This window comes from Fopius arisanus, unplaced genomic scaffold, assembly GCF_000806365.1.
Source record: "Fopius arisanus strain USDA-PBARC FA_bdor unplaced genomic scaffold, ASM80636v1 scaffold00011, whole genome shotgun sequence".
NCBI classification, from domain to species: domain Eukaryota; kingdom Metazoa; phylum Arthropoda; class Insecta; order Hymenoptera; family Braconidae; genus Fopius; species Fopius arisanus.
This window is the reverse complement of record NW_011887750.1, coordinates 1,158,497-1,178,219: the sequence shown is the minus strand read 5'-3', so window position 1 is coordinate 1,178,219 and position 19,723 is coordinate 1,158,497. Positions and strand designations below refer to the sequence as shown.

Genomic DNA, 19,723 nt, shown 5'->3' with positions numbered 1-19,723 from the left:
ACAAGATGTGGCTTCCCCCTTCCGCTCGTTCTACAGTCGGCTAAATTTCAGTAAAAAAAATAAAAAACAAAAAGCATTGATACCGCAGAAAATAAAATTCACCCCGTCGACTTGATGGACACCCCAGCATTGCAATAAAAACTTGGTTAATAAAAAAAAACACCCCAGCATCGCGTGTGGCGCCCTCCCTCTCTTGGGGTGCAGTACTACGATGCCGCTGGGGTCACTCAACCCTCCAGACAAAGATTATCTCCAGAACTGTGCCTCTACTTTAGTCAATCCTCTTTGGCTACGATAATGAGAATTGATTTGATTCACACAATCATCAGAGATGCACAAAGTGATTATCATTTTTTTAATTAGGATTGCAGACTTGTAAATAATATTCAAGTGCGCACGGGATTTCTAGGATAGAGGGAGCTTGAGAAAACGCGCTAATTTGAACATACGCCAACTCCACGATTCGGTGGTTGCGATTTAATTCAATGTAAATTAAAAACTTGTGATTTTAGATTGGAATCAAAGGGCATTATTTATGACATGTATGCTATGAGGTCTCAGGGCCCCGGGGTGAATAATAATCGGGAGAGATAATCCTAGTAAAAAAATCACGGCGAGTGAAAAAACCCCTCTGACCTGGTTTTAATGCAAATTGTTTTGATATTTGTTCCATTTTTATATCCTGTTATAATCTTCAGTGGAAAATTCCACGCGACATAATGTTCCTGTCGGCGAAAAAAATATTCGCTTGGAAACTACGTTGTGCAAACAACTTTCACTTGTGAAATGCATACGATGAAAGTATTTTATGATTGTCCATTGCACTCTCCGCAGTTCTCCAATGCACTCGGAATAATATCACTTAGTTCAATGTCGTGAAGATCTTGATAAAATTATCCGACTAATTTCCAATCGGTGTTATTTTATTAAACAAATGTTTTTTTGACTGAATAAATAAATTGTGCTATAAGAAAGATGACGCAACTGACTTTCACAACAATTGACGGGAATGTTGGTGCTAGACTCGATAAAATGTACGGAGTGAAATCTAGTTTCCTGAGGGTGGAACCCTCACACTGTCTCCTACCCCCGCAGTTCGTCTTCCTGGGACCGAAAATTCGAGACATGGAGATTTATGAAGACGATGTTTGGCTTGTGTCCTATCCCCGCACAGGTACAATGAAACTCAAATTGTATTGAATTTTTTCATTCAATTTTTTCAAGAATATGCGATTTCCCCAAAAGGTAGTCACTGGGCCCAGGAGATGGTATGGTGTATCGGAAATGACCTCAACTACGAGAGTGCGAAAATTCCTTTACTGATTCGTAATCCTCTTTTAGAGTGAGTCTCAAAATTATAAGCACACAATGAAAATTATTCATTTTTCATCTTATTCAGATCCTCAGCACTGATGGTAACAGGTCAGTATGTCGATTTCTTTTCGCAATTTGGAAATTCCGTGGAAAATGTGGAAAAAACCGCTCGGCCGCGGTACGTGAAGAGCCATCTACCCTGGGGGCTACTGCCTCTCGAAATCTGCAAGAAAAAACCAAAGGTGAGAGTTCAAACAAATGACAACAAATTAAAGGCAATAAATATCACATATGCCCTACAGTTTGTTTACATTGCCAGAAATCCAAAAGATACTTGCGTAAGTTTTTATCATTACTGCAAACTCATGCATGACTTGGAGGGAACATTCGAGGAATTTGCCGATCTGATGTTAGAAGACAATGGTAAAAACCGTACATCTTTCATTCTGCCAAAACCATTTCTGTTTGCTTTCCAATTTTGTTGAAATTTGAGAATTACTTGCATTCAGCACCGATGGGTCCTTTCTGGAAGCACGTCCTGGGCTTCTGGAATCGGCGGCACGAGGACCACATTCTCTTTCTCACCTACGAAGAAATGAAAAAAGACCAACTGGCAGCGATCATGAAAACCGCGAATTTTCTGGAGAAAACAGTAACTCCAGAGCAAGCAGAAGGATTATCTAAGCACCTGGAATTCTCCAGAATGGCAGCGAATCCTGCAATAAACTTGGAAAGCATCTTGACAAAGAATAACGACATGAAGTTCATTCGCAAGGGCAAAGTTGGTGACTGGAGGAATCACATGAACGAAGATTTATCTTTAAGATTCGATGAGTGGACCGAGAGGAATACCAAAGGGACAGGCCTCAAGTTCGATGTTAATAATAATTGATTGAAAACCGTTGAAATATACATCCTATACATTTTTCTATGTAATCGTTGCTATTAAAAATATTCAAATGATCTTGCATTATTCACTCATTACACGACACTTGAAATAATTAGTCTTTTTTTGCCATTGTTGTCGCACATTTCCTGATTGTTGAAAAAATAAACATACAAACAAGTCGCATTCAAATGAATAACAGTGGAGGTCGTTTGATGTAAAATGTACCAACACAACGCCAGCACTGCACACCGAGGTCAAAGATGGCGTGCATTTATGTTCTCTGTCAGGATTTTGAAACATTTTTGACGACAAGGAATTGTTGAGACAGAGAAATACCTATTTATTCCATTACCTGACTAATAAGTGACCTCGTGCAATTTATAAATGATTATTCATCAATGAATGGGAGTAATAAAAACTATCTCCGACGTATCTAGTCGTATCAAGAGTGCAGTGGAATAGAATAATATAACCTATTTGCTCCGAAACCAGTTGAGACTTTATTTGACAAATGCATAACCTAAGTTGGATTGAACCTTGAACTGATGTTTAAATAAAGAAATAATATACAAGTTTATTGCGTGGGAATAAAGAATTTAGAAAAATTACTAGTTATGTTGAAAACACTGGTTATTTACTCTGGTACTCGATTTTCCTCGTGTGATAAGTGAAAACGACTGGTGCAATTCTGGGAAAATTTTATAGACAAGAGGACGAGGAGAGGAGTTATTTGAATAATGCCGAAAATAAGGATGAGACATTTGGGGTCACATGGAGGAATGTGGCTCCAAAACAGAGAGATGGGGATTAATCCACCTCTTGGGCACAGTGATCGCTTTTTCAAGACCCTGTACTCTTCGATACAGCCAGTTACATCATGGGATCATGGGGAGAATCTTTGCAACGCCATGCATGGAGGTGTATTCAATTTAGAATTTTCCCCTGATGGGTGAGCAATTAGTTTAAATTAAAATGTTCAAATTCCTGTTATGTTATTAATCCTGGAACTCTCGTCTCTCCTGCTTCTAGATCTCTTCTCGTTGCAGTCTGCGAGAAGAAGAGCATCTTGATGTTCGATCCACTGTGCAGACGTCTGGTCCATGCGATAGATAATGCTCACAATGACTGTGTTAATTGTGCCAGGTAATTGATTATGGAGATTTTTAAATACCTGAGTAGTACATGTCTATCCTACTGTTTAAATGCTCGAAAGATTTTTCGAATAAATAATGATGTCGTTTCTTCGTCATTTATACAAGATTTCTGGATCAACGAATGTTTGCCACCTGCTCAGACGACAGCACAGTAGCCTTATGGGATGCGCGAAATCTCAAACATCGTATAAGAACCCTCCAGGGTCATTCGAACTGGGTCAAAAACATAGAGTACAGCCCCAACGATGGATTACTTCTTACCAGTGACTTTGATGGCAGCATATACACGTGGGACATAAACAGTTACACCGAGAACAGTTTTTTCTACAATCGCGTATTCCACACAAACGGTCTTATGCGAACAAGACTCACGCCGGACGCATCCAAGATGCTCATATGCACGACATCCGGTTATCTGATTATCATTCACAATCTCAAGTTGAGCACACTGACTCAGGATCTGGCAGGATTCAAGCCCAACATGTATCGTCTTATGCAACTGTCTCAGACAACAATACCGGTTGCTGCAAGTTTTACACATTTATTCTCACACTCTCGAGAGCACAACCGAGTGGAATTCCTCACGGATTTCCCTGTGGGAGATGATGCTGAAGTTATATCGAGTCTTCAAGTGCATCCCCAGGGCTGGTGTGCCCTCTCTAGGAATGTTAGTAATGGTGAAAAATCAGAGTGGACTTGCATCCACGATATCCAGGAGCGAGATGCACCTGACACTTCAAAAAATCAGAACGAGGAGGACTCAGTCCCCTCCTCGAACGACACCACTGAAGACTTCGAGGTATCTTCCCAGCCACAACCCTCGCGCTCAGGAATCACCTCGTCTTTCGTGATCGACAGTGCCAACCGTGCGAGAATTGTCCAGACGATGTCGGACGTCCGCTCCAACTCATTTGTATCCACTGATGCAGCCCAGCCACCTCGTCCCTCCAGAACTAACTACTGGCGCATCAATGTGCGTTCGAACCTCAATTCCAGTCGTCCACGGCACAGGAATCTCATGAGAACGAATGCTGGAATAGTAGAAATCAGCTCAAGTATTGATAATGCGAGTGATAGGCCAAATGCAGAAGACAGTAGACAGGAGCCACTGGCTGAGGATCAGCAGCCGGAGCGCGAGGATCAGGACCACAGAGTGCCTCGAGGGAGCTCCCAGTTGAACTACATCAGACGTAGGAATATGCTGGACAATGGGAATTTTCCAACAGCCAACGTGGAATTGCACGTAAGCTCGAGTGACGTTTGGGAGGCTCTAGTGGCCATTAGGGAGGCAAGGTCGAGGAGAGAGAGAGAAAGAGAATTCTACACGACGAGTGACACTAGAAATTGGTTGAGGAGATCGAGTGGTGGTGTGAGTGTTAGTATTCCACCAAGAGGCTCGCACACTGTCGTTATTCTGGGAGATCGAGGAAGACCGCAGAGTCAAATTCGTCAGGGGCAGCAGCCCATGTACGCAATCCCTAGGAATCATAAAATCCATCAGAATATCTCGAGGTTAACCCATTACATTGAAGAGCCCAATGTGGGCTCAGGCTATATCAAGGAGCTGTGCTTCTCCGCTGATGGCAGGCTCATCTGCTCACCCTTTGGCTACGGTGTACGTCTCCTCGCCTTCTCCAACGAGTGCCAGGAGCTCTCCAACTGTGTTCCTTCAATCAACGAGTCTCAGCAACTCTTTGAACTAGCCACCAATATCAGTCACTCGGATATCGTACTGAGCACGAAATTCTCACCGAGGCACTGTCTCCTTGTCTCTGGATGTTTAAGTGGAAAAATTGTGTGGCATCAACCTGTAGTCTAGCTGCAATAAATGAAACAAATTGTAACAGCTTAATTATGCTCATTGATGCGCTTCTCTCGTCCAGTTCAATTTAATACTGTGTTCATTAATTAATGATCCCCCTTTTAAGTTTCTTTGTATTTTTTATTCCGTTTTTTTTTCTTCGGTTTGGGATTGTGGTGGGTAATTAACGCCAACGAGACCAATTTCCATAATTCCCGAATATCGGGGGAGGATTGCGCAACGAGCAGAAACATGTATTGGACATGTAAATAATTGAGATAGATACACTTTGATGAGGATATTTAATCACTTTTGTGTAAATTAAATAAATTGTAATAATTTTCTCGATCTCCGGACATTGAAATTGCTAGCGTGACAATTCTATGGGGTCTCATCATCTTCGAAATTTCCAATGTACTGAGAAAATGAGTACTTAATCGATGATGATATTTTGTAGAAATGTGTGGCACTGCCCCCAGACTTTGTTGAATCATGAATTTATAACAATTTTTTAATATTAAAAATACCAGTGAGCACAATTGGAAAATGGCTTGCTATTCTGTACAGTAGTTAAGACTTTTGTTTTCCTTTTCTTTTTCTATAATAAAAAACATAGTGAAATGGAATTGCAAGGTTTCAGCTCATTCGGTTTATTGATTGTCGTCTTATCGAAACCTTTGGGGGATGGTCAATGAAAGAATGGCGATAAGGCTATCGAGGCGGCTATTTAGTATTACTGCCACTAGAATTTTTTACGTTGGCGATTACAGAGTGATTCGACATAATTCACACTACTCTGCACGTTATCCTCGTAATGAGTCTATTTGTAATTCTCAGGGCAAATTAATTTCATAAAAGTTTTCGAATTGACGAGTGCAAGAAGAGAGAGAGAGAGACGAACAGTTTGGGAGTATTTAACGAGAAACATTGACCGTTATCGGTCGTTTGGGTTTGTTATCTCGATAGCGGCGATCAAGTGCAATAGCTGTCCAACAGAAATTGCTGATAAATGTGGATTTGAAGCGAGCACTCTCCTTCCACCCTCAGAAGAGGTTTGAGATATTTCAAATTTGACTGTCTATGCAAATATTTCTTCCCCTGAAATCCCAGTGGGACTAGCTTTACACTCCAATGAATCGAGTTGTAGAGAAACGTCGGCTATTGATCCTGAATGCTCGACGTGGGGAAATCAGAGTCAACGGTCAGGGGAATACAGCGAATATGACTACGAGGCGAGTGAGGAGGATGATTCTTATGGCGAAGAAAATTCTAATTAATCGTCACATTAATAAATTATTCATTTACCAGAGTATTTGGTCTAAAAGTTTAATCTCTCAATCAGAATACATTCTATCAATTATAACAGGCTAATTAATCTATGTACATACGCTTGCATACTTAACAATCGTTTTTTCGTCTTCTATATATGAAAATAAACTGAATTATCATGATAATGTGAAATCGTATGAGTAAGAGTATGAGACAATCTGAATTCTGAAAATCCACCGTTGCAACGAGAAACGAGTTGTGAGGATATAAAACGATAAGACTTATTCTCTAGACAGATAAATAATGCCGATAACCACGACATGGAGAGGAAAGTGTGGAATTGATGTTGAACAGATTGCTGATAATATTCTGTTATGCAGTTATTGAGCAGAAGCGATGAATCGATCGATTTGGTACGATGCGATGTTCATTATTCAAAGGAAATAAAAATTTTGACAACGAGGAGAATTAAACACGTATGCATTTTTTCATGCGTGTATTGGGAATTGGGATTAAATAACAAAATAAAGAATGACTGTTAGAACGACGTACTCAATGTTGGTGATGATGATTTGGCCAGTGCTTGCCAAAGTCGAGTGATCATGGTGAGTGGCATTCTGACTAATGAGATCTCCATTTGACGATCTCCTGGTTCTTTTAGCCTTCAACTTGGTGGTATGAAGCTCAACTGCTCTACCATCTCTGGGGATTAAAGGCGGCAATTCACCTCTGAATTTGCCAAACTGGGGTGTCCTGGTAAGTACATCGGAGAGTTTTCCCGTGGGATTACGTGGCTGGTCATCGACCCTGGTGGGAATGGATCTGGTGAGGCTCGAGTCCTTGACCCTCTTGCCATCAAAAGCAATCAATGTACCGGTTAATCGATCATCAATTCGTTTAGTCGTCAATCCACCGTTGGGAGGTGGTAAATAATAGGCATCCAACCCGTCAGCAGCCATTTCCATATCATCGATTTCATCGAGTCTCTGTTTAACTTTGTCAGGTTGAAACTTACCAAGATTGACGTCATTGCCAACTGAGCCAAGATAAACTGGCTCAAATGTCTCTTGCTTCTCATCACCACTCGTCTTTGGTTCACCCCACTGATAAGTCCAATAATCCTGACCCCTGACCACTTGATCCTCACGATCTACACTTCGAATTATCGGCTTGAACCCGCCCTCAATGACGATGGAGCCTGGATCAAATCCAGTATTTCTCGCTGGCTTAACACTCCCCGAATCGATCTCCGACGATATTTTAGACTCGATTTTCGCTCTCTGTTTATCAATTTTCGTTAATTTCGTGGTCTGTGGAGTCTTGAGCGGCCGATAAACCGCCTTTTTTCTCTCCATGAACCTAGGAAGTTCGGGTGGTATTGCCTGTGGAATCGGTCGTTTCCCTGGTCGCCTAACAATCATCACCTGAGTTTGTTTACTCACGGGTGTTCTCGAATAAATGTACGATGGATTGTGATGGGGCAGTTGATATTTCATATTGACGTAGCTGAAGGGTCGTTGATCTGCAAGGGAGTTAGATTGTGAATTAGAGGCGTGAATTTGTGCCACTTGGGACTGCTGAACGTCCTGATCTGACACTGGTGTCTGCCAACCCTGGGGAGATTGTATTTCACGGTAATAGCCACTCACGTGTTGAGGTATTAAGGATGATGCTGTTGCATGCTCGATATGATGACGCATTAATGGAAGCACTTGGTGACGCTGTACCTCCTTGGGATGATTATTATGATGATGCGAAATTACGTAATGGGGACGAGGCGCATCCAAATGCGACAATTGCAAGCGTTCGTACGTATCACGGGGATACAGTGAAGGACGGGTTAGTTGAGGTGGTTGAGGCGGTTGAGGCGGTTGAGGCGAATGTATAAGCTTTTGAGGCGACATAGCAGTATGATAATTGTGATAATGGTGATAATTGTGGGGCGGCCGTAGCGTACCATAATTCTGGTGGGCCTGGTAGAAATCTGGGGCTGGTGTTACCTTGCTGGCTATACCGATACTGCTAGCACCATCCAAATCCCCTGATTGTTCACCTGTCGCCTCTGGACGGGCATATATCTCGTGATTTTCACTAGCCGATCCCTGGAAGTCGCAGCTGTCCAGCACGTTTATCTTCCAGCCCAAGTAGCGGTGGGTGAAGCACTGCGAAGAGAGGAAAATCATAGATTTTTATTATCATGAAGAAAAAAAATGGACATTTTGGTGAAGATAGGACTTTTAGTACTTGATAGTAAACAGCGTCTGGAGTATTCTTGTCGGGTGTCCATTGAATGATCCCTGGCTCCCCAGGATTGCATTTGAGGGAGAGTGTTCTCTGGAAAGCACCGAACGACGTGTATTCGTCGGCCTCTGGTGAATTTTCATCGTGCACCCATCGACAGAGTCTTCCGTATCCCGTGGGCACTACTGTCCCCCTTTGTCGACGTACACCAGCGAAAATTTTCACTTGCTGCAGAATGATGAATAGGAATTTTATTTATCCTGTGTGTTGAGGAATAGGTCTTAATGATTGCCATTACTTACCGATTTTTCCTCCGGGGTTTTGTGTGCATATCCACCGATGGGATCATCAGTAATATAGAAGGGATGATAAACCGCCGGGGTCTCGGGATCGTCACCCCCTTCGACGACGAAAGTGTATGTTTTTCCTCTGATAACGTTAATCTCCGGGATGAGAAGCCCATTGATGTACCAAGATATTCCCCAGCCAACGTGCCCTGAGGAGAGTTGGAGGATTACATCAACCGAGGAAGTTAAAAAAAAAAATGAGGAGAAGGAGAAGCTTGAGGAAATAAATTACCAGTAATGGCCGGGTATCCGTGCTTGCCTCCGGTGGGTCCCAGCTGGGCGTAAAAAACTCCATCGTCAGGTTCGTTGCACTGAATTGGTGGAATTTCCCAAGCGTCAGTTGTAGCTGCTGGTGCGGGTGTCGCTGGAGGTCTCGATGGTCTACGAGTTGTCACCACCAGCTCTTGCTTGTTACTCCCTTTATTGGGTATGTCCTCGTGGGGTGTGTGGCTCTGGTCCATCTCGGGCATTGGACAATTCCAGGAGGGTGGCCTCCCGAATTCGATGAATCTATCGGTCTTGAGGTAGTGAGAGTGGTAGCTGACCTCGTTCCTCTCGTTGAGCGGACCAATGGCCCAGATGATTGCTTGGGAGCCGTTGGTGCGAATCTGCCTGTCCAACTCATCGGAAGCGCCAAGTGGTCGTTGATAGGTCACTATACTGTAGCCATTGACCATTGCAGCGTTAAGGAGACGAACAGAATTGGTGTTCTCCTGGATACGTGTGTCGGGACAGTTGCCACGACCTCCGGAGCACTGGGACTTGGCATCGAGGAAGTAATCCACCGCGTAGCCCTGCAGGGTTTGCTTATCCACCCATGCTACCACGACGTCACCACCTACCATCACACTGCGATCCATATTTGCCGACAGTCCGAATGACATGTACTGTCCACCATCTGAGGACAGTATTTCAATTTCAATCGTCTCCGGTCCATCAAAATTTTTCATATTTTTGCCAGAGTTTACGCCCGTCAGCGTGAAAATTCGGACGCCTGGCGAGATCGTAAACGCCGTCGAAATCGCAGTTGAACCATAAAATTTTGTTGACCGTTATCGTTTTCACGATCTACTTGGATATATTGAATGGAGGCCGACTAATTCGTACGTATCGACGTTTTTCTGTTTAAATTCACTGCAGTGTTAGATTTTTTTTCATCTTACAGTTATACCGGTACCATCTGACTTCTCAATTTCCTCAGTTTTTATCCAATTTCATAACAAATCGTTTGTAAAACCTATTATTAATCTCGGGAAAATAATGCGATTTATTGTTTTCATGGTGAATGATGATTGATGGTTTAAAAAAATTGGAGATTCATTAAATTGCAAGTTGTTTTACCGTAGAATTGAAAAATAATTTCCCGAGTGTGTTGTGGGTGTGAGAAATATTCGCAGAAGGGGAAAGGATTACTTTTACTTGCGATGTGGGAACAGTATAAACTCGATGCAGGTATCACCTTTCTCTCCCGAGCCAGCGCATTTCGCAATGAAACCTGACGTTTACAAGATCGTATTTATTATGTTATCAACGTGCTATGGTTGAGGATAGCTTGTGATAAAAATCATTTCTCTTGTCCATTGAAAAACGGTTTAACACTCGTGTGCATGCCACGTTCAATCGACGGAAAATCTCTTTGTAGGATTTTCAGTCGGACTTGAACCATAAATTTAGCTTTTTCGGACCCCTCACCGCCCCTATAACTTTCACTTCTTTTTCTTTCCAAGCCGTTTGGAGAACTCGACAAGTCTCACGTTGAATCTTTTACAATGTTTCATGGTCTTGTCGGGTTGGCGTATGCCGCCTCCCCGAAGACTCTCTCTCTCGAGAAAAATAGCGTCGAATCGATGGCTCTTCTTCCTAAACCGGTATAACTTCCGGTGCTCTTTTTCCCCTACCGTGTTCACCTTTCAAAAGTCATTGAACACAAACTTTTTGGCAGAGAAGTGATGCTCACTGCAGATATACCCTACGTGTAGAATTGAACTGTGGGACTGAACTTACCGAGTTTTCCAACGAGTTGAACAACGATACTGTCTCCAGCTACAGCCCACCTCACCTCGAAGGCCAAGTTATCCTCGAGTACCTCGCAGTTTAGTTTCGACTGTAATAAAACAAAATTACATCTTACGGCTCAATTTCGAAATCCACCGAAACATCAATTCAAAATGATGCAATGAAACTAAATGAAAAGCCGTGCGCTCAAGTTTAACGAGAATGATATTTGAAAATACCATTATTTTTTTGCGGTAAAATGGACACTTTATTCAGGGTCAGGAGATACGATACAAAAAAATACAAAAAAATGCAGGTACCAGGTGCGTTATGCATACGTCCAGTGGTGAAATAAAAAAATAAAACTCTGTTACAACTAAAGCTTCGGGACAGGAAAATAAAAAAAAAAAATGATGAAACTGGCTGAGTGCGAGTTCGATAATCCCCCTTTCAATAGTATCTGCCCTCTTGTATCACAGCTCTCTTCATTAGTTGACAATATTCCTTTCTCCATTCCCCTCTTTCGTTTGCGGCTCTTTCGCCCATCATCCAGAAGACATTTCAATTTACCAACGTGGGTACAAAGCGCATAATCAAAGGTGTCGCACAGGCATTTCTGTGCTTGAGATTGTATAGCAACGGGAATAAAGGGAAGAGGGATACGTGTTGGTGCATATATGACATCCCTCCTGTATGCCCTACGTGCTTGGGCTTCATCCCAACGATTATGCGCATGTACAACGGGATGTTTCGCGTGCCACTCTGTCAAGCCTATAGTGCTCTTACATAGATTATATGAATTCTATATCTCTAATAAATACAGCCCCTCATCTCACATCGAATAAATAAGACTCAATCTTCGACCTTGTGAATATATATCACTAACGAAGTGCTCAACTGAGATTTTATCAGTTTGTCTGATTAATTAATTTTTATACTTATCGCACTTTAATTTTGGTTGCGAGAGCGGTCGATAAAATTGAGTCCTCAATCGTTAAGTAGTCGGGGGGTGACTTGTCTTAATTGGTCTTTTTTTTTTTTTTTTTTGCTGACGGACTGTTTTAATAAGTCACGAATGAATCGACCCTTCGGTCACCCTCGATTCTCACGAGTCGGGCATAAGATTGCGGCTGTTGAGAATTATCGTGATTCGATAGCTTGGAAAACCGATAGTCGACAATACTCTTTGGCACACGATAGTCAATAGCCTGAACGACTTGTACACGATCATCACGACGCAGTGGACGATAGGTTGTTGGACGTTGATTTTGGTGTGTCAGCGATGAGGAGGAAGACGAAGATGCAGAAGTTGACGGAGTTGAGACGGCAGTGGGTGAGGAAGATTGCGCGAAGAACGCCTCGAGCTCCGGATCACCCTGTCCCTGTTTAATCCTCTGCAACAACAAGGACAGAGACAGGAGGTTAAACCGGCATTCTTTTCCTGTTCTTTTCATTTAAATCTATTTCATTTTGATTTTTTTATTTGTATTTTTCGTGGGAAACAAGGTCCGGAAAGTCTGCGAGGCGCTCTTCACTTTTATTTCTCCTTGTATCCATTGTCCAGCCCCTATTCTACATTTTTATTTTTTCTTCTCTCCCTCTCACGTTTGGGATATTGAGTTGCGGGCAAAAACGATCAAGAATAGTTTCGCTTCCGTCGGGTAAAAAATAATGAACGAATGAATGAATATAGTGGAAATTTTAGTGAAAAATCTTGACACGTACCTGCTGTTATTAAATATCATTATTTTTTCGTTATACTCTTGGGGATTTGAGTTCTCCCGTAACAGAGGGGAATAACACAGGGAAATGAAAAGGCAAGTGCATAATTCAGTGAAATAAGGTCATTGGTTGGGTGGTTCTAGAATTTCCAAGAGTCCTTTGCACTCTCAGTGAAACGCAACGCGCAAAGTGACACATTCAAGGGTAAAAAGAAGGATTTGCCTTTGATCCGTCTCTCGGTGCGCCTTGAAACATCCCTGAACACCTTTTAGTTGAGTTACCGTCATCACCCGAGGGAAGTGCACGAGTTACAACAATGTCACATTACCTGAGGCGAAACACCCAGCATCTTGAGGGACGGTGGAATATTGAGAGCCTGAGGAATTTGAATGTGCCCAAAGTCAACGGTGAATGCCTCGCACCAGACCCCAAAGTGGCCGAGCTGGTGAACAGTGAGATCACCAGGTAGCGTCAGGACGATGGTTTTTCTGTCGTATCGACGCAGTGGGCTCATTTTTCCATTTTCATCTGGCACACGTACACCCTGGGAGGATGGGTGGGGTCCAGCTCCAACCCAGAATTTCGCGTCTAGACGAACAGAATCACATTAATTGCCAAGATAATTACAGCAATTCAAGAAAGCCCATACTATTTTACAAAATCGCTGTAGAAAAAAAAGTCATGAAACTTGAAGCGTTATTTCTCTGAAATTAACTGCTAAGAGAGAAAGGGTAAAAAAGTGAATTAAGCGTATAAATTTAATTATGTCATATATTTTGAAGTAGAGGAGCTATGGTACCTGGTGCTTCCCCATCGTAACTGAAACTCGGTACCAGGAGTGTTTGAGCGTCTACAACGACCACTGGCTCAGAACTCACTAGATGAACTCCATCGAGTGGTGACAGCTTCTGCGGTTTTGGGTAGTCAAAACCCCGAGGTATTCTCACGTCTCCAAAATTTACCTGGGGATTGAGATAAAGTGATGAGGAAATGGTGATTTTTTGGGGAGAAAAATTGTGGTATCGCTTTCCCTTTCTACGGATGACCCGGAGGTCCGGAGGGAAATATCCATCGATGGCATTGAGACCGAGACCGCTGCACACCTCGCGGTCGCTCTACTTTAAAGACCTTGGAGAGCGAAACAGGAATTTTACGGTCTTACCATCGTCTCTCTATACATGCGCACACACCCAGAACCGGAATTAACGCGCCGTGAAAGTTAGTTATGTTACGATACTCGAGTTCTATTGATAAATGAAAATAAAGAGTGTACGGGTAATGGTTGAAATAATTGACATGCACTTACGGAATAGTCATCGCACCATATGGCGAACCATTTTATGTTGTTCAAGGTCTTTCCCTCGGGCAGTGTCAAGGTGATTCCCTGTTTTTTGTAGCGATGGAGTGGTCCAGACATTCCCCTCTCGTCCCTAATTTTAAAGCCATTGGTGATCGGACCTTTTGAATTTCCGGCGTAAAAGTAGGCGCCTGAGGAAATGAAAAAGTGTCAATCGTTTTTTTTTTTCTTCTTTTCACGCGATTTTCAGCTCCACGGGAAAGCTTACAAGAAACTTATCCGGAGAAAGTACGATGAAAGTTATCCTGCTATTTAGCGATGAACTTATTTCATTTTGCACATTGTAAAAAGATTCAACCGGGAATTACTCAGCGATAAGTGACGGGAAAAAAATGCTATGAAATCTCTGCGGAAATTCATCCGGAGTGCACATCACTGTATTGTGAGATGGAGATGCCCTACGGCTGGATAATAGATAAACTAAACGAGGCTGATGGAAAATATTTCAGCACCAGAATCTCTTGTTTCAGAGTTTGAAAATTCGGTTAATTGGTGGATTATTCGTGCAACAGAAACGTCGAAGTTAATGAAATAATATTCGTCGAGTAATTTTCGTTGGAATCAGAAAATCCAAAAAATTCAACGTGATTTTTTTGGGTTCTGATGGGCGACAGGTGCGCTTAAAAAATAAAAAACTCACTCGGACCCTCTCCGTCGTACGTTAAATCCTTGATAAAGAGTGTTCTGGCATCGACCGCATAAACCTCTCCACTGACATCATGATGCAGCTCTGATAACTTGCCAATCAGCTTGCCATAATATTCGCCACTGCACGCCTCTGTAAACCACACAACAATACAATTAACCATTAACCAAAGCAACATTAATCTCCATCAACGACTCGATATGAGAAATAGTGGATTGAGCGATTTCGTCGAGTCATCGTTCAACAGATTTCATATCCAAGGACTGGTACATAGTTGATGCAAGTGAATGGTAACGTGTATCGATGAATAATCAGCCGTGAAGATTGATACCGGTTTTATCTCTCTATTTTTATCGGGGGCATTTATTATCTTCCGCAAGTGGAGAATTCATTAAAGACGCATTCTTCCGGGGAATATATATCGATGGAGATAATGGCTGACCATCTATGGAGTGGGTTAACGGTTTGAAAATTCCACTTACATCCCATCAACATCAATCCACTGGACTATGCAAAATTCACTCGGTCGCTGGGCGTATCCTGATGAGTCCATGGACTCTCAGGTCCTCCGACACTACTTCAACGTCCGTTATATTCGAATAGCATCGATTTTAACGACATATCCGATCATGTATTTCTTTCTTGTTTGCAACATTTGTTAGACTGGGCTTTCTAACGAGTGCCTCGTTTACTTGGACTCGTAATTTACGATTCCACGTACAGAGGAGGCCTAGGCCTCGGTAATGATTCAACCTTGGACAGTTATATCTCAGTTTTCTGATTATTGAAAATGTCCCTGGCATCGACTCCACTGCAATTATCGGATATTTTTATTTATCTCTTTCTCTGGTTGTTGATGAGTCACTCTGGCAATCACAGTCCTCAGAACCAATAATACATATTTTTTCCCCTTCAAACTTTTGCTACTTGTTTTTTTTTTTCCTTTTTACGCTGGGATAATACAGGGATAGGAGGCAATTTTCATTCACGCTAGAGGCTCGTTTGTGTTTGCAAAACGTGGAGAGACATGTGGGGTACTGCACTCTGATGTGATATGACGTGATGATACTGCAAAAATTGGATATGCTGGGAGGTTCGTGTCAAGCCCACTATTCTCATCCAGCTAGATGGATCCTTCGATTGTCACTGACTTTAAACTCTAAACACCACTCTCATCATCGTAAATTCATCCATAAAAATTCACCCGCTACACTCCTCTCGGTGAGAAATAAATTCTAAACTTAATGGCCGTGAACCATTCCCCTCGAACAGAAAAATAATAAAAAAAAAAGATGGCAAGAAATGGGTTTTAGCATTGGTAAAAATTATGTGGGGAAAAATAGTTATGGCATCAGCATTCTGGGGCGTGGAAAAATCGCTGTAAATTACCTGAGTCAGTGGCATTGCACGAATAGATCTGCCATCTAAGGTTTCCCATTCTGCTGACTCTCTCGACTTTCCATCGCATTTGTATATATTTTCCCATTCCACATTTATTCAGTGTACCTTCTTCCCGAGACGATAATTGCCACAGTTTGGAGATATCCTCGTACTTTCCACACTTATTCACCATTTTCTTTTATACATTGTTGGGGCATGCATTTCACTGGCTGTCACAACTCTTACGAGAAAATATTCTCAATACCCAACAAATTCCGGGGAAAATTCAACGGGAAATTATTAACAGTGTGCTATATCATGAAGTACTTCCGACGTCGAAAAATTCTGGTGCGCCTGATCCTCTGACATTTACAGGAGAAAGCAAAGAGACGTAATTGATCCATGGGATATCCATGTACACATGTTTGAATGTGCTGCAACTGCAAAGTTGAATATCCCTGGGACACCGGGAGAAATGCTTTTTACAAAGCAAATTGAATTTTTCATCGGAGCTGATGACTTTAAATGACTTTTTTCTCTTTACTCAGTGGGAATGTCAGAACATCCATTGAACTACCTGACACGTTTTAATTGAAATGATTCACTCCATCTCGATGAATCCATCATTCGACCCATTAGGCAAATAAACATTGTAAACCCGATGAAATTATCCAATTTATGGGAACGTCATGGGGACTGGTTTAGTTGGACCTCTGCGTTAGATTTTTCCCCTTCATGAGGCTCTTCACAGGCTAATGACATTGAAATTTTCTTTGACATGAGAATAGTGTAAAGTGCACGCAAGCCGTGTAAATAATTGATCAACGGGGTAATACACTGATGATGGTATAGGGCAGATATGTTGAGCGAAACAGACGTATGATGAGTACTTTGCAGCGATAGGAGAATCCATAAACTACTGAAACGATAAGTAAACGTAAACAAACGGTACTTGGAGTGGTGGTAATTCGACACGGATCGGAGAATCGCGTCGTTATGTGAAATTGCATTGCAATTGCAGCGAGAAATGAGTTTCAGAGAGGCCCGTGAGTTGCATTTACAATGTTTCGTGCAGTTGAAACTGGTCATTGATATTGCCAGCGATAAACATAGCCACTGCTTTTCATATCAAACGTCTGCTCGACCTTTTTCATTAGCTTTCCGCGGGGCTCGTCGGGATCACCTGCAATTTTCCCTCTTCCCATTTCAAAGCACCACCCCCGCCTTTTTTTTTTCATTAGTCTCTCTTCTCCGACATTTAAAAAGCCCTAGTTTTGGGGAATTTACGTCACTTCAGTGACAGGGGATGGAGGGAATATAAATACCGGCATTTTTACACACACGTGCTATCCATCATTGGTTGTGCAATCCTCGTCTAATATATCCATGCACGAAAAATGTGGGGATAAATTCTCTCCTCGTCTCTGCAGTGGAACTCAAATATTTTTACCTGTATTTCATTCGCGGGGGCATTTTTTCCTTGTTATTCGGCTAGATAAATTCCATTCGTTATCTCACCGTCAATACTGTCGATGGTGGTCATGTTAAAAGCCCTCCGGACGCGAGCACTCAATTTGGAAATAAAAAATAGTATGATACACTGGGGCAGTGACAAGGTTGAAAATCTCGGGAAAAAAGTCGAGCCATTGGTTTACGCGTTCATGAGATGGAAAATGGGGGCTCGGTGATGAGTTTTGTGAATCTCACGATTTCAGTGCTTGTCGATTGAGTCTGATAAATCGATATAAACCTCAGAGATTTGTCAATTGATGGAGAATTTGCAGTTGGCGGGAGTAGGTGAAAATCAGGATGGATTTAATCGTGGATTCGGTTGTGAATCGATTTGCGAAACAGAGCAGAGATGTGTGCTAATTGCGGTTGAATTCAGACCGTCTCAATTCAAACACTGATCCTATGCTTTTCATTAATTCCATAGGCTGCCAAGTCTTTGAGCTGAATTCATTAAGGTTAATGAGAAATAATGATATTTTATTGATTTATTTGCGTAATTGCTTGCGCGAATTGCTGAAGTGCCGGTGTACGGCACGTAACTGGAGAAAATTGTCTCAATCGTACATTTATAAATTGAATTCACGTATCTCGTTTAAAATTCCGGGGAAAGAAGTGACCTGAAAAATTCAAGCGGACACCCGGTTTCACCGAGCGAAATTTAGATTGTTTTCCATTGCCAGTTGATTTTTTTTTTCCCACTCCGCCCGGTGCTATTTATCAAGTGCAATCTGTCCAAGTAGAAAATTCTATCTAGGAGTCAACAAATAGCGTGTGAAAAATATCATTTACCATAATATTGCCGAATGGGGTTGAAATTTTCAGGGCAAAACACGACTTTCCAATGGACTACACACCATCACGCCCATCACACTCTGCCTGCTTCACGCAAACCATCCATTGGATCAACATTACAGAATGAAAAATTAAATAAATAAATAACCGAGGCGAGAAAATTGAAGTGAATATTCCCGGGTAAATTGCACGCTACAACACGCCGTTGGTTACAACAATGATTGATCGTCGGTGGCTTATCCTGAACTATCCAGCATCGGTTGGATCGTTCAGATGTCTAGACGACTGGGCGCCAGTGGAAAATCGCCCGGAAAATTTCCAACCCGTGTGCTTGACGTTCTTGATAATTTCCATGAGATGGAATAAAACAACTTATCACTGCACAAGTGAAAAAAAATAATGAACAAAAATGTGAAATCACTCACGTGCGACGAGAAGCAGGAGCAGTGGGACGTGGACCAAGTAATACCTGGATGTCGATGACGATGGGCTTGCCATGGCGTCGTGATGCTTACTGCCGGTTGAAAGTCCTCGATCGCTCAAGCTAAACTCCTTCCCTGTCCCACTCTGCTATCGTTATACACCGAAAGGTGTTTCCTTTGGTATTACAAACATGGAGGCCCCCCCGGGGATGTCCCACAGATCCCACTCACTCCCTTCTCCACTCCCTAGTGCATTCTGTTTTTGAGAGCCCACCCGAGGGATCCAATCAGTGGCTTCATTTGCATCATCCAAGGTTCCCCAGTAATTCCAATGAACACCCGATTCACTAGAATTTTCCCCGAGTTTTAATTCCCACTGGCGAACGGGCCAAATAGCCGAGTAGAAAGCATTATGCTGAGATTAGAATGTTCTCTATGTTATGGGTGGAATGGCATGCAGGACGATTAAGATACACCAACGGAAATCAAGAGGTGTCCAACCCAGTAACCGCCTTCCTCCACCAACCAATTATAAATGAAAAAATTACAAAGTAAAAACGGCATTCTGTTTCCTATTCACACCAATTGGTGAGTACGAGTTCAATTGTGATGATTCGAGGATAAATGCGGAGAAATTAGAATAGTTTCTGATAAAGTTGCCTGAAAGCTCCCATCCAATCCTTTTCTGGCCCCAGTAACCTTGCCACTGGCGCAATGCCAAACTCGAGAAAATTACATTTCCCGATGCGACCCACGTTCGATCGAACCCAGAGACTTTGACCTGAGATGTCTCACATCGAGTTCCATGAAGCTTCCACCAACAATACCCGCCCCACCGTGCAAAATCTAACTTCTCTCTCCACATTGCGCCTGTCGCACTAT

At 42.3% G+C, this 19,723-nt stretch overlaps 3 protein-coding genes across 4 annotated transcripts; 2 read left to right on the top strand and 1 right to left on the bottom strand.

Annotated features, from left to right (window-relative positions):
• The first annotated feature begins 626 nt into the window (after positions 1 to 626).
• St2 (Sulfotransferase 2) lies at positions 627 to 2,278 on the top strand. The gene is made up of 5 exons (XM_011298726.1): positions 627 to 1,174; positions 1,246 to 1,342; positions 1,400 to 1,556; positions 1,617 to 1,737; positions 1,824 to 2,278. Exons 1-5 carry the CDS (start codon positions 976 to 978, stop codon positions 2,204 to 2,206), a joined length of 957 nt encoding a protein of 318 aa, XP_011297028.1. The 5' UTR covers positions 627 to 975; the 3' UTR covers positions 2,207 to 2,278.
• A 100-nt stretch (positions 2,279 to 2,378) lies between these two features.
• LOC105262875 (DDB1- and CUL4-associated factor 10) lies at positions 2,379 to 5,851 on the top strand. Its single transcript, XM_011298724.1, has 3 exons — positions 2,379 to 3,152; positions 3,233 to 3,346; positions 3,463 to 5,851. The coding sequence occupies exons 1-3, from the start codon at positions 2,941 to 2,943 to the stop codon at positions 5,174 to 5,176; spliced, it is 2,040 nt and encodes a 679-aa protein (XP_011297026.1). The 5' UTR covers positions 2,379 to 2,940; the 3' UTR covers positions 5,177 to 5,851.
• A 99-nt stretch (positions 5,852 to 5,950) lies between these two features.
• Skeletor (DM13 and DOMON_DOH domain-containing protein skeletor) lies at positions 5,951 to 19,007 on the bottom strand. Of its 2 annotated transcripts, XM_011298723.1 has the most exons (11): positions 18,845 to 19,004; positions 14,730 to 14,867; positions 14,039 to 14,220; positions 13,532 to 13,694; positions 13,061 to 13,320; positions 11,020 to 11,119; positions 9,248 to 9,913; positions 8,971 to 9,164; positions 8,672 to 8,896; positions 8,385 to 8,589; positions 5,951 to 7,949 (listed from the first exon to the last, which is right to left on the bottom strand). In XM_011298723.1, exons 1-11 carry the CDS (start codon positions 18,915 to 18,917, stop codon positions 6,940 to 6,942), a joined length of 3,216 nt encoding a protein of 1,071 aa, XP_011297025.1. In that variant the 5' UTR covers positions 18,918 to 19,004; the 3' UTR covers positions 5,951 to 6,939. The 2 variants fall into 2 exon arrangements, with proteins under 2 accessions (XP_011297025.1, XP_011297024.1); XM_011298722.1 differs by having other exon boundaries at positions 5,951 to 8,589; positions 18,845 to 19,007.
• Positions 19,008 to 19,723: the final 716 nt, after the last annotated feature.

What these genes read in the sequence shown, in the direction of transcription:
- LOC105262875 (XM_011298724.1), top strand. Translation starts at nt 2,941, where the DNA reads ATGCCGAAAATAAGGATGAGACATTTGGGGTCACATGGAGGAATGTGG. An exon ending in TTAGAATTTTCCCCTGATGG is followed by an intron (nt 3,153 to 3,232) that starts GTGAGCAATTAG and finishes TCCTGCTTCTAG; the next exon opens with ATCTCTTCTCGTTGCAGTCT. An exon ending in GACTGTGTTAATTGTGCCAG is followed by an intron (nt 3,347 to 3,462) that starts GTAATTGATTAT and finishes CATTTATACAAG; the next exon opens with ATTTCTGGATCAACGAATGT.
- Skeletor (XM_011298722.1), bottom strand. Translation starts at nt 18,917, where the DNA reads ATGGCAAGCCCATCGTCATCGACATCCAGGTATTACTTGGTCCACGTC. An exon ending in AAACCCCGGAGGAAAAATCG is followed by an intron (nt 8,897 to 8,970) that starts GTAAGTAATGGC and finishes ATCATTCTGCAG; the next exon opens with CAAGTGAAAATTTTCGCTGG. An exon ending in CAGACGCTGTTTACTATCAA is followed by an intron (nt 8,590 to 8,671) that starts GTACTAAAAGTC and finishes CTCTCTTCGCAG; the next exon opens with TGCTTCACCCACCGCTACTT.
- St2 (XM_011298726.1), top strand. Translation starts at nt 976, where the DNA reads ATGACGCAACTGACTTTCACAACAATTGACGGGAATGTTGGTGCTAGA. An exon ending in TCTGCAAGAAAAAACCAAAG is followed by an intron (nt 1,557 to 1,616) that starts GTGAGAGTTCAA and finishes TATGCCCTACAG; the next exon opens with TTTGTTTACATTGCCAGAAA. An exon ending in TCTGATGTTAGAAGACAATG is followed by an intron (nt 1,738 to 1,823) that starts GTAAAAACCGTA and finishes ACTTGCATTCAG; the next exon opens with CACCGATGGGTCCTTTCTGG.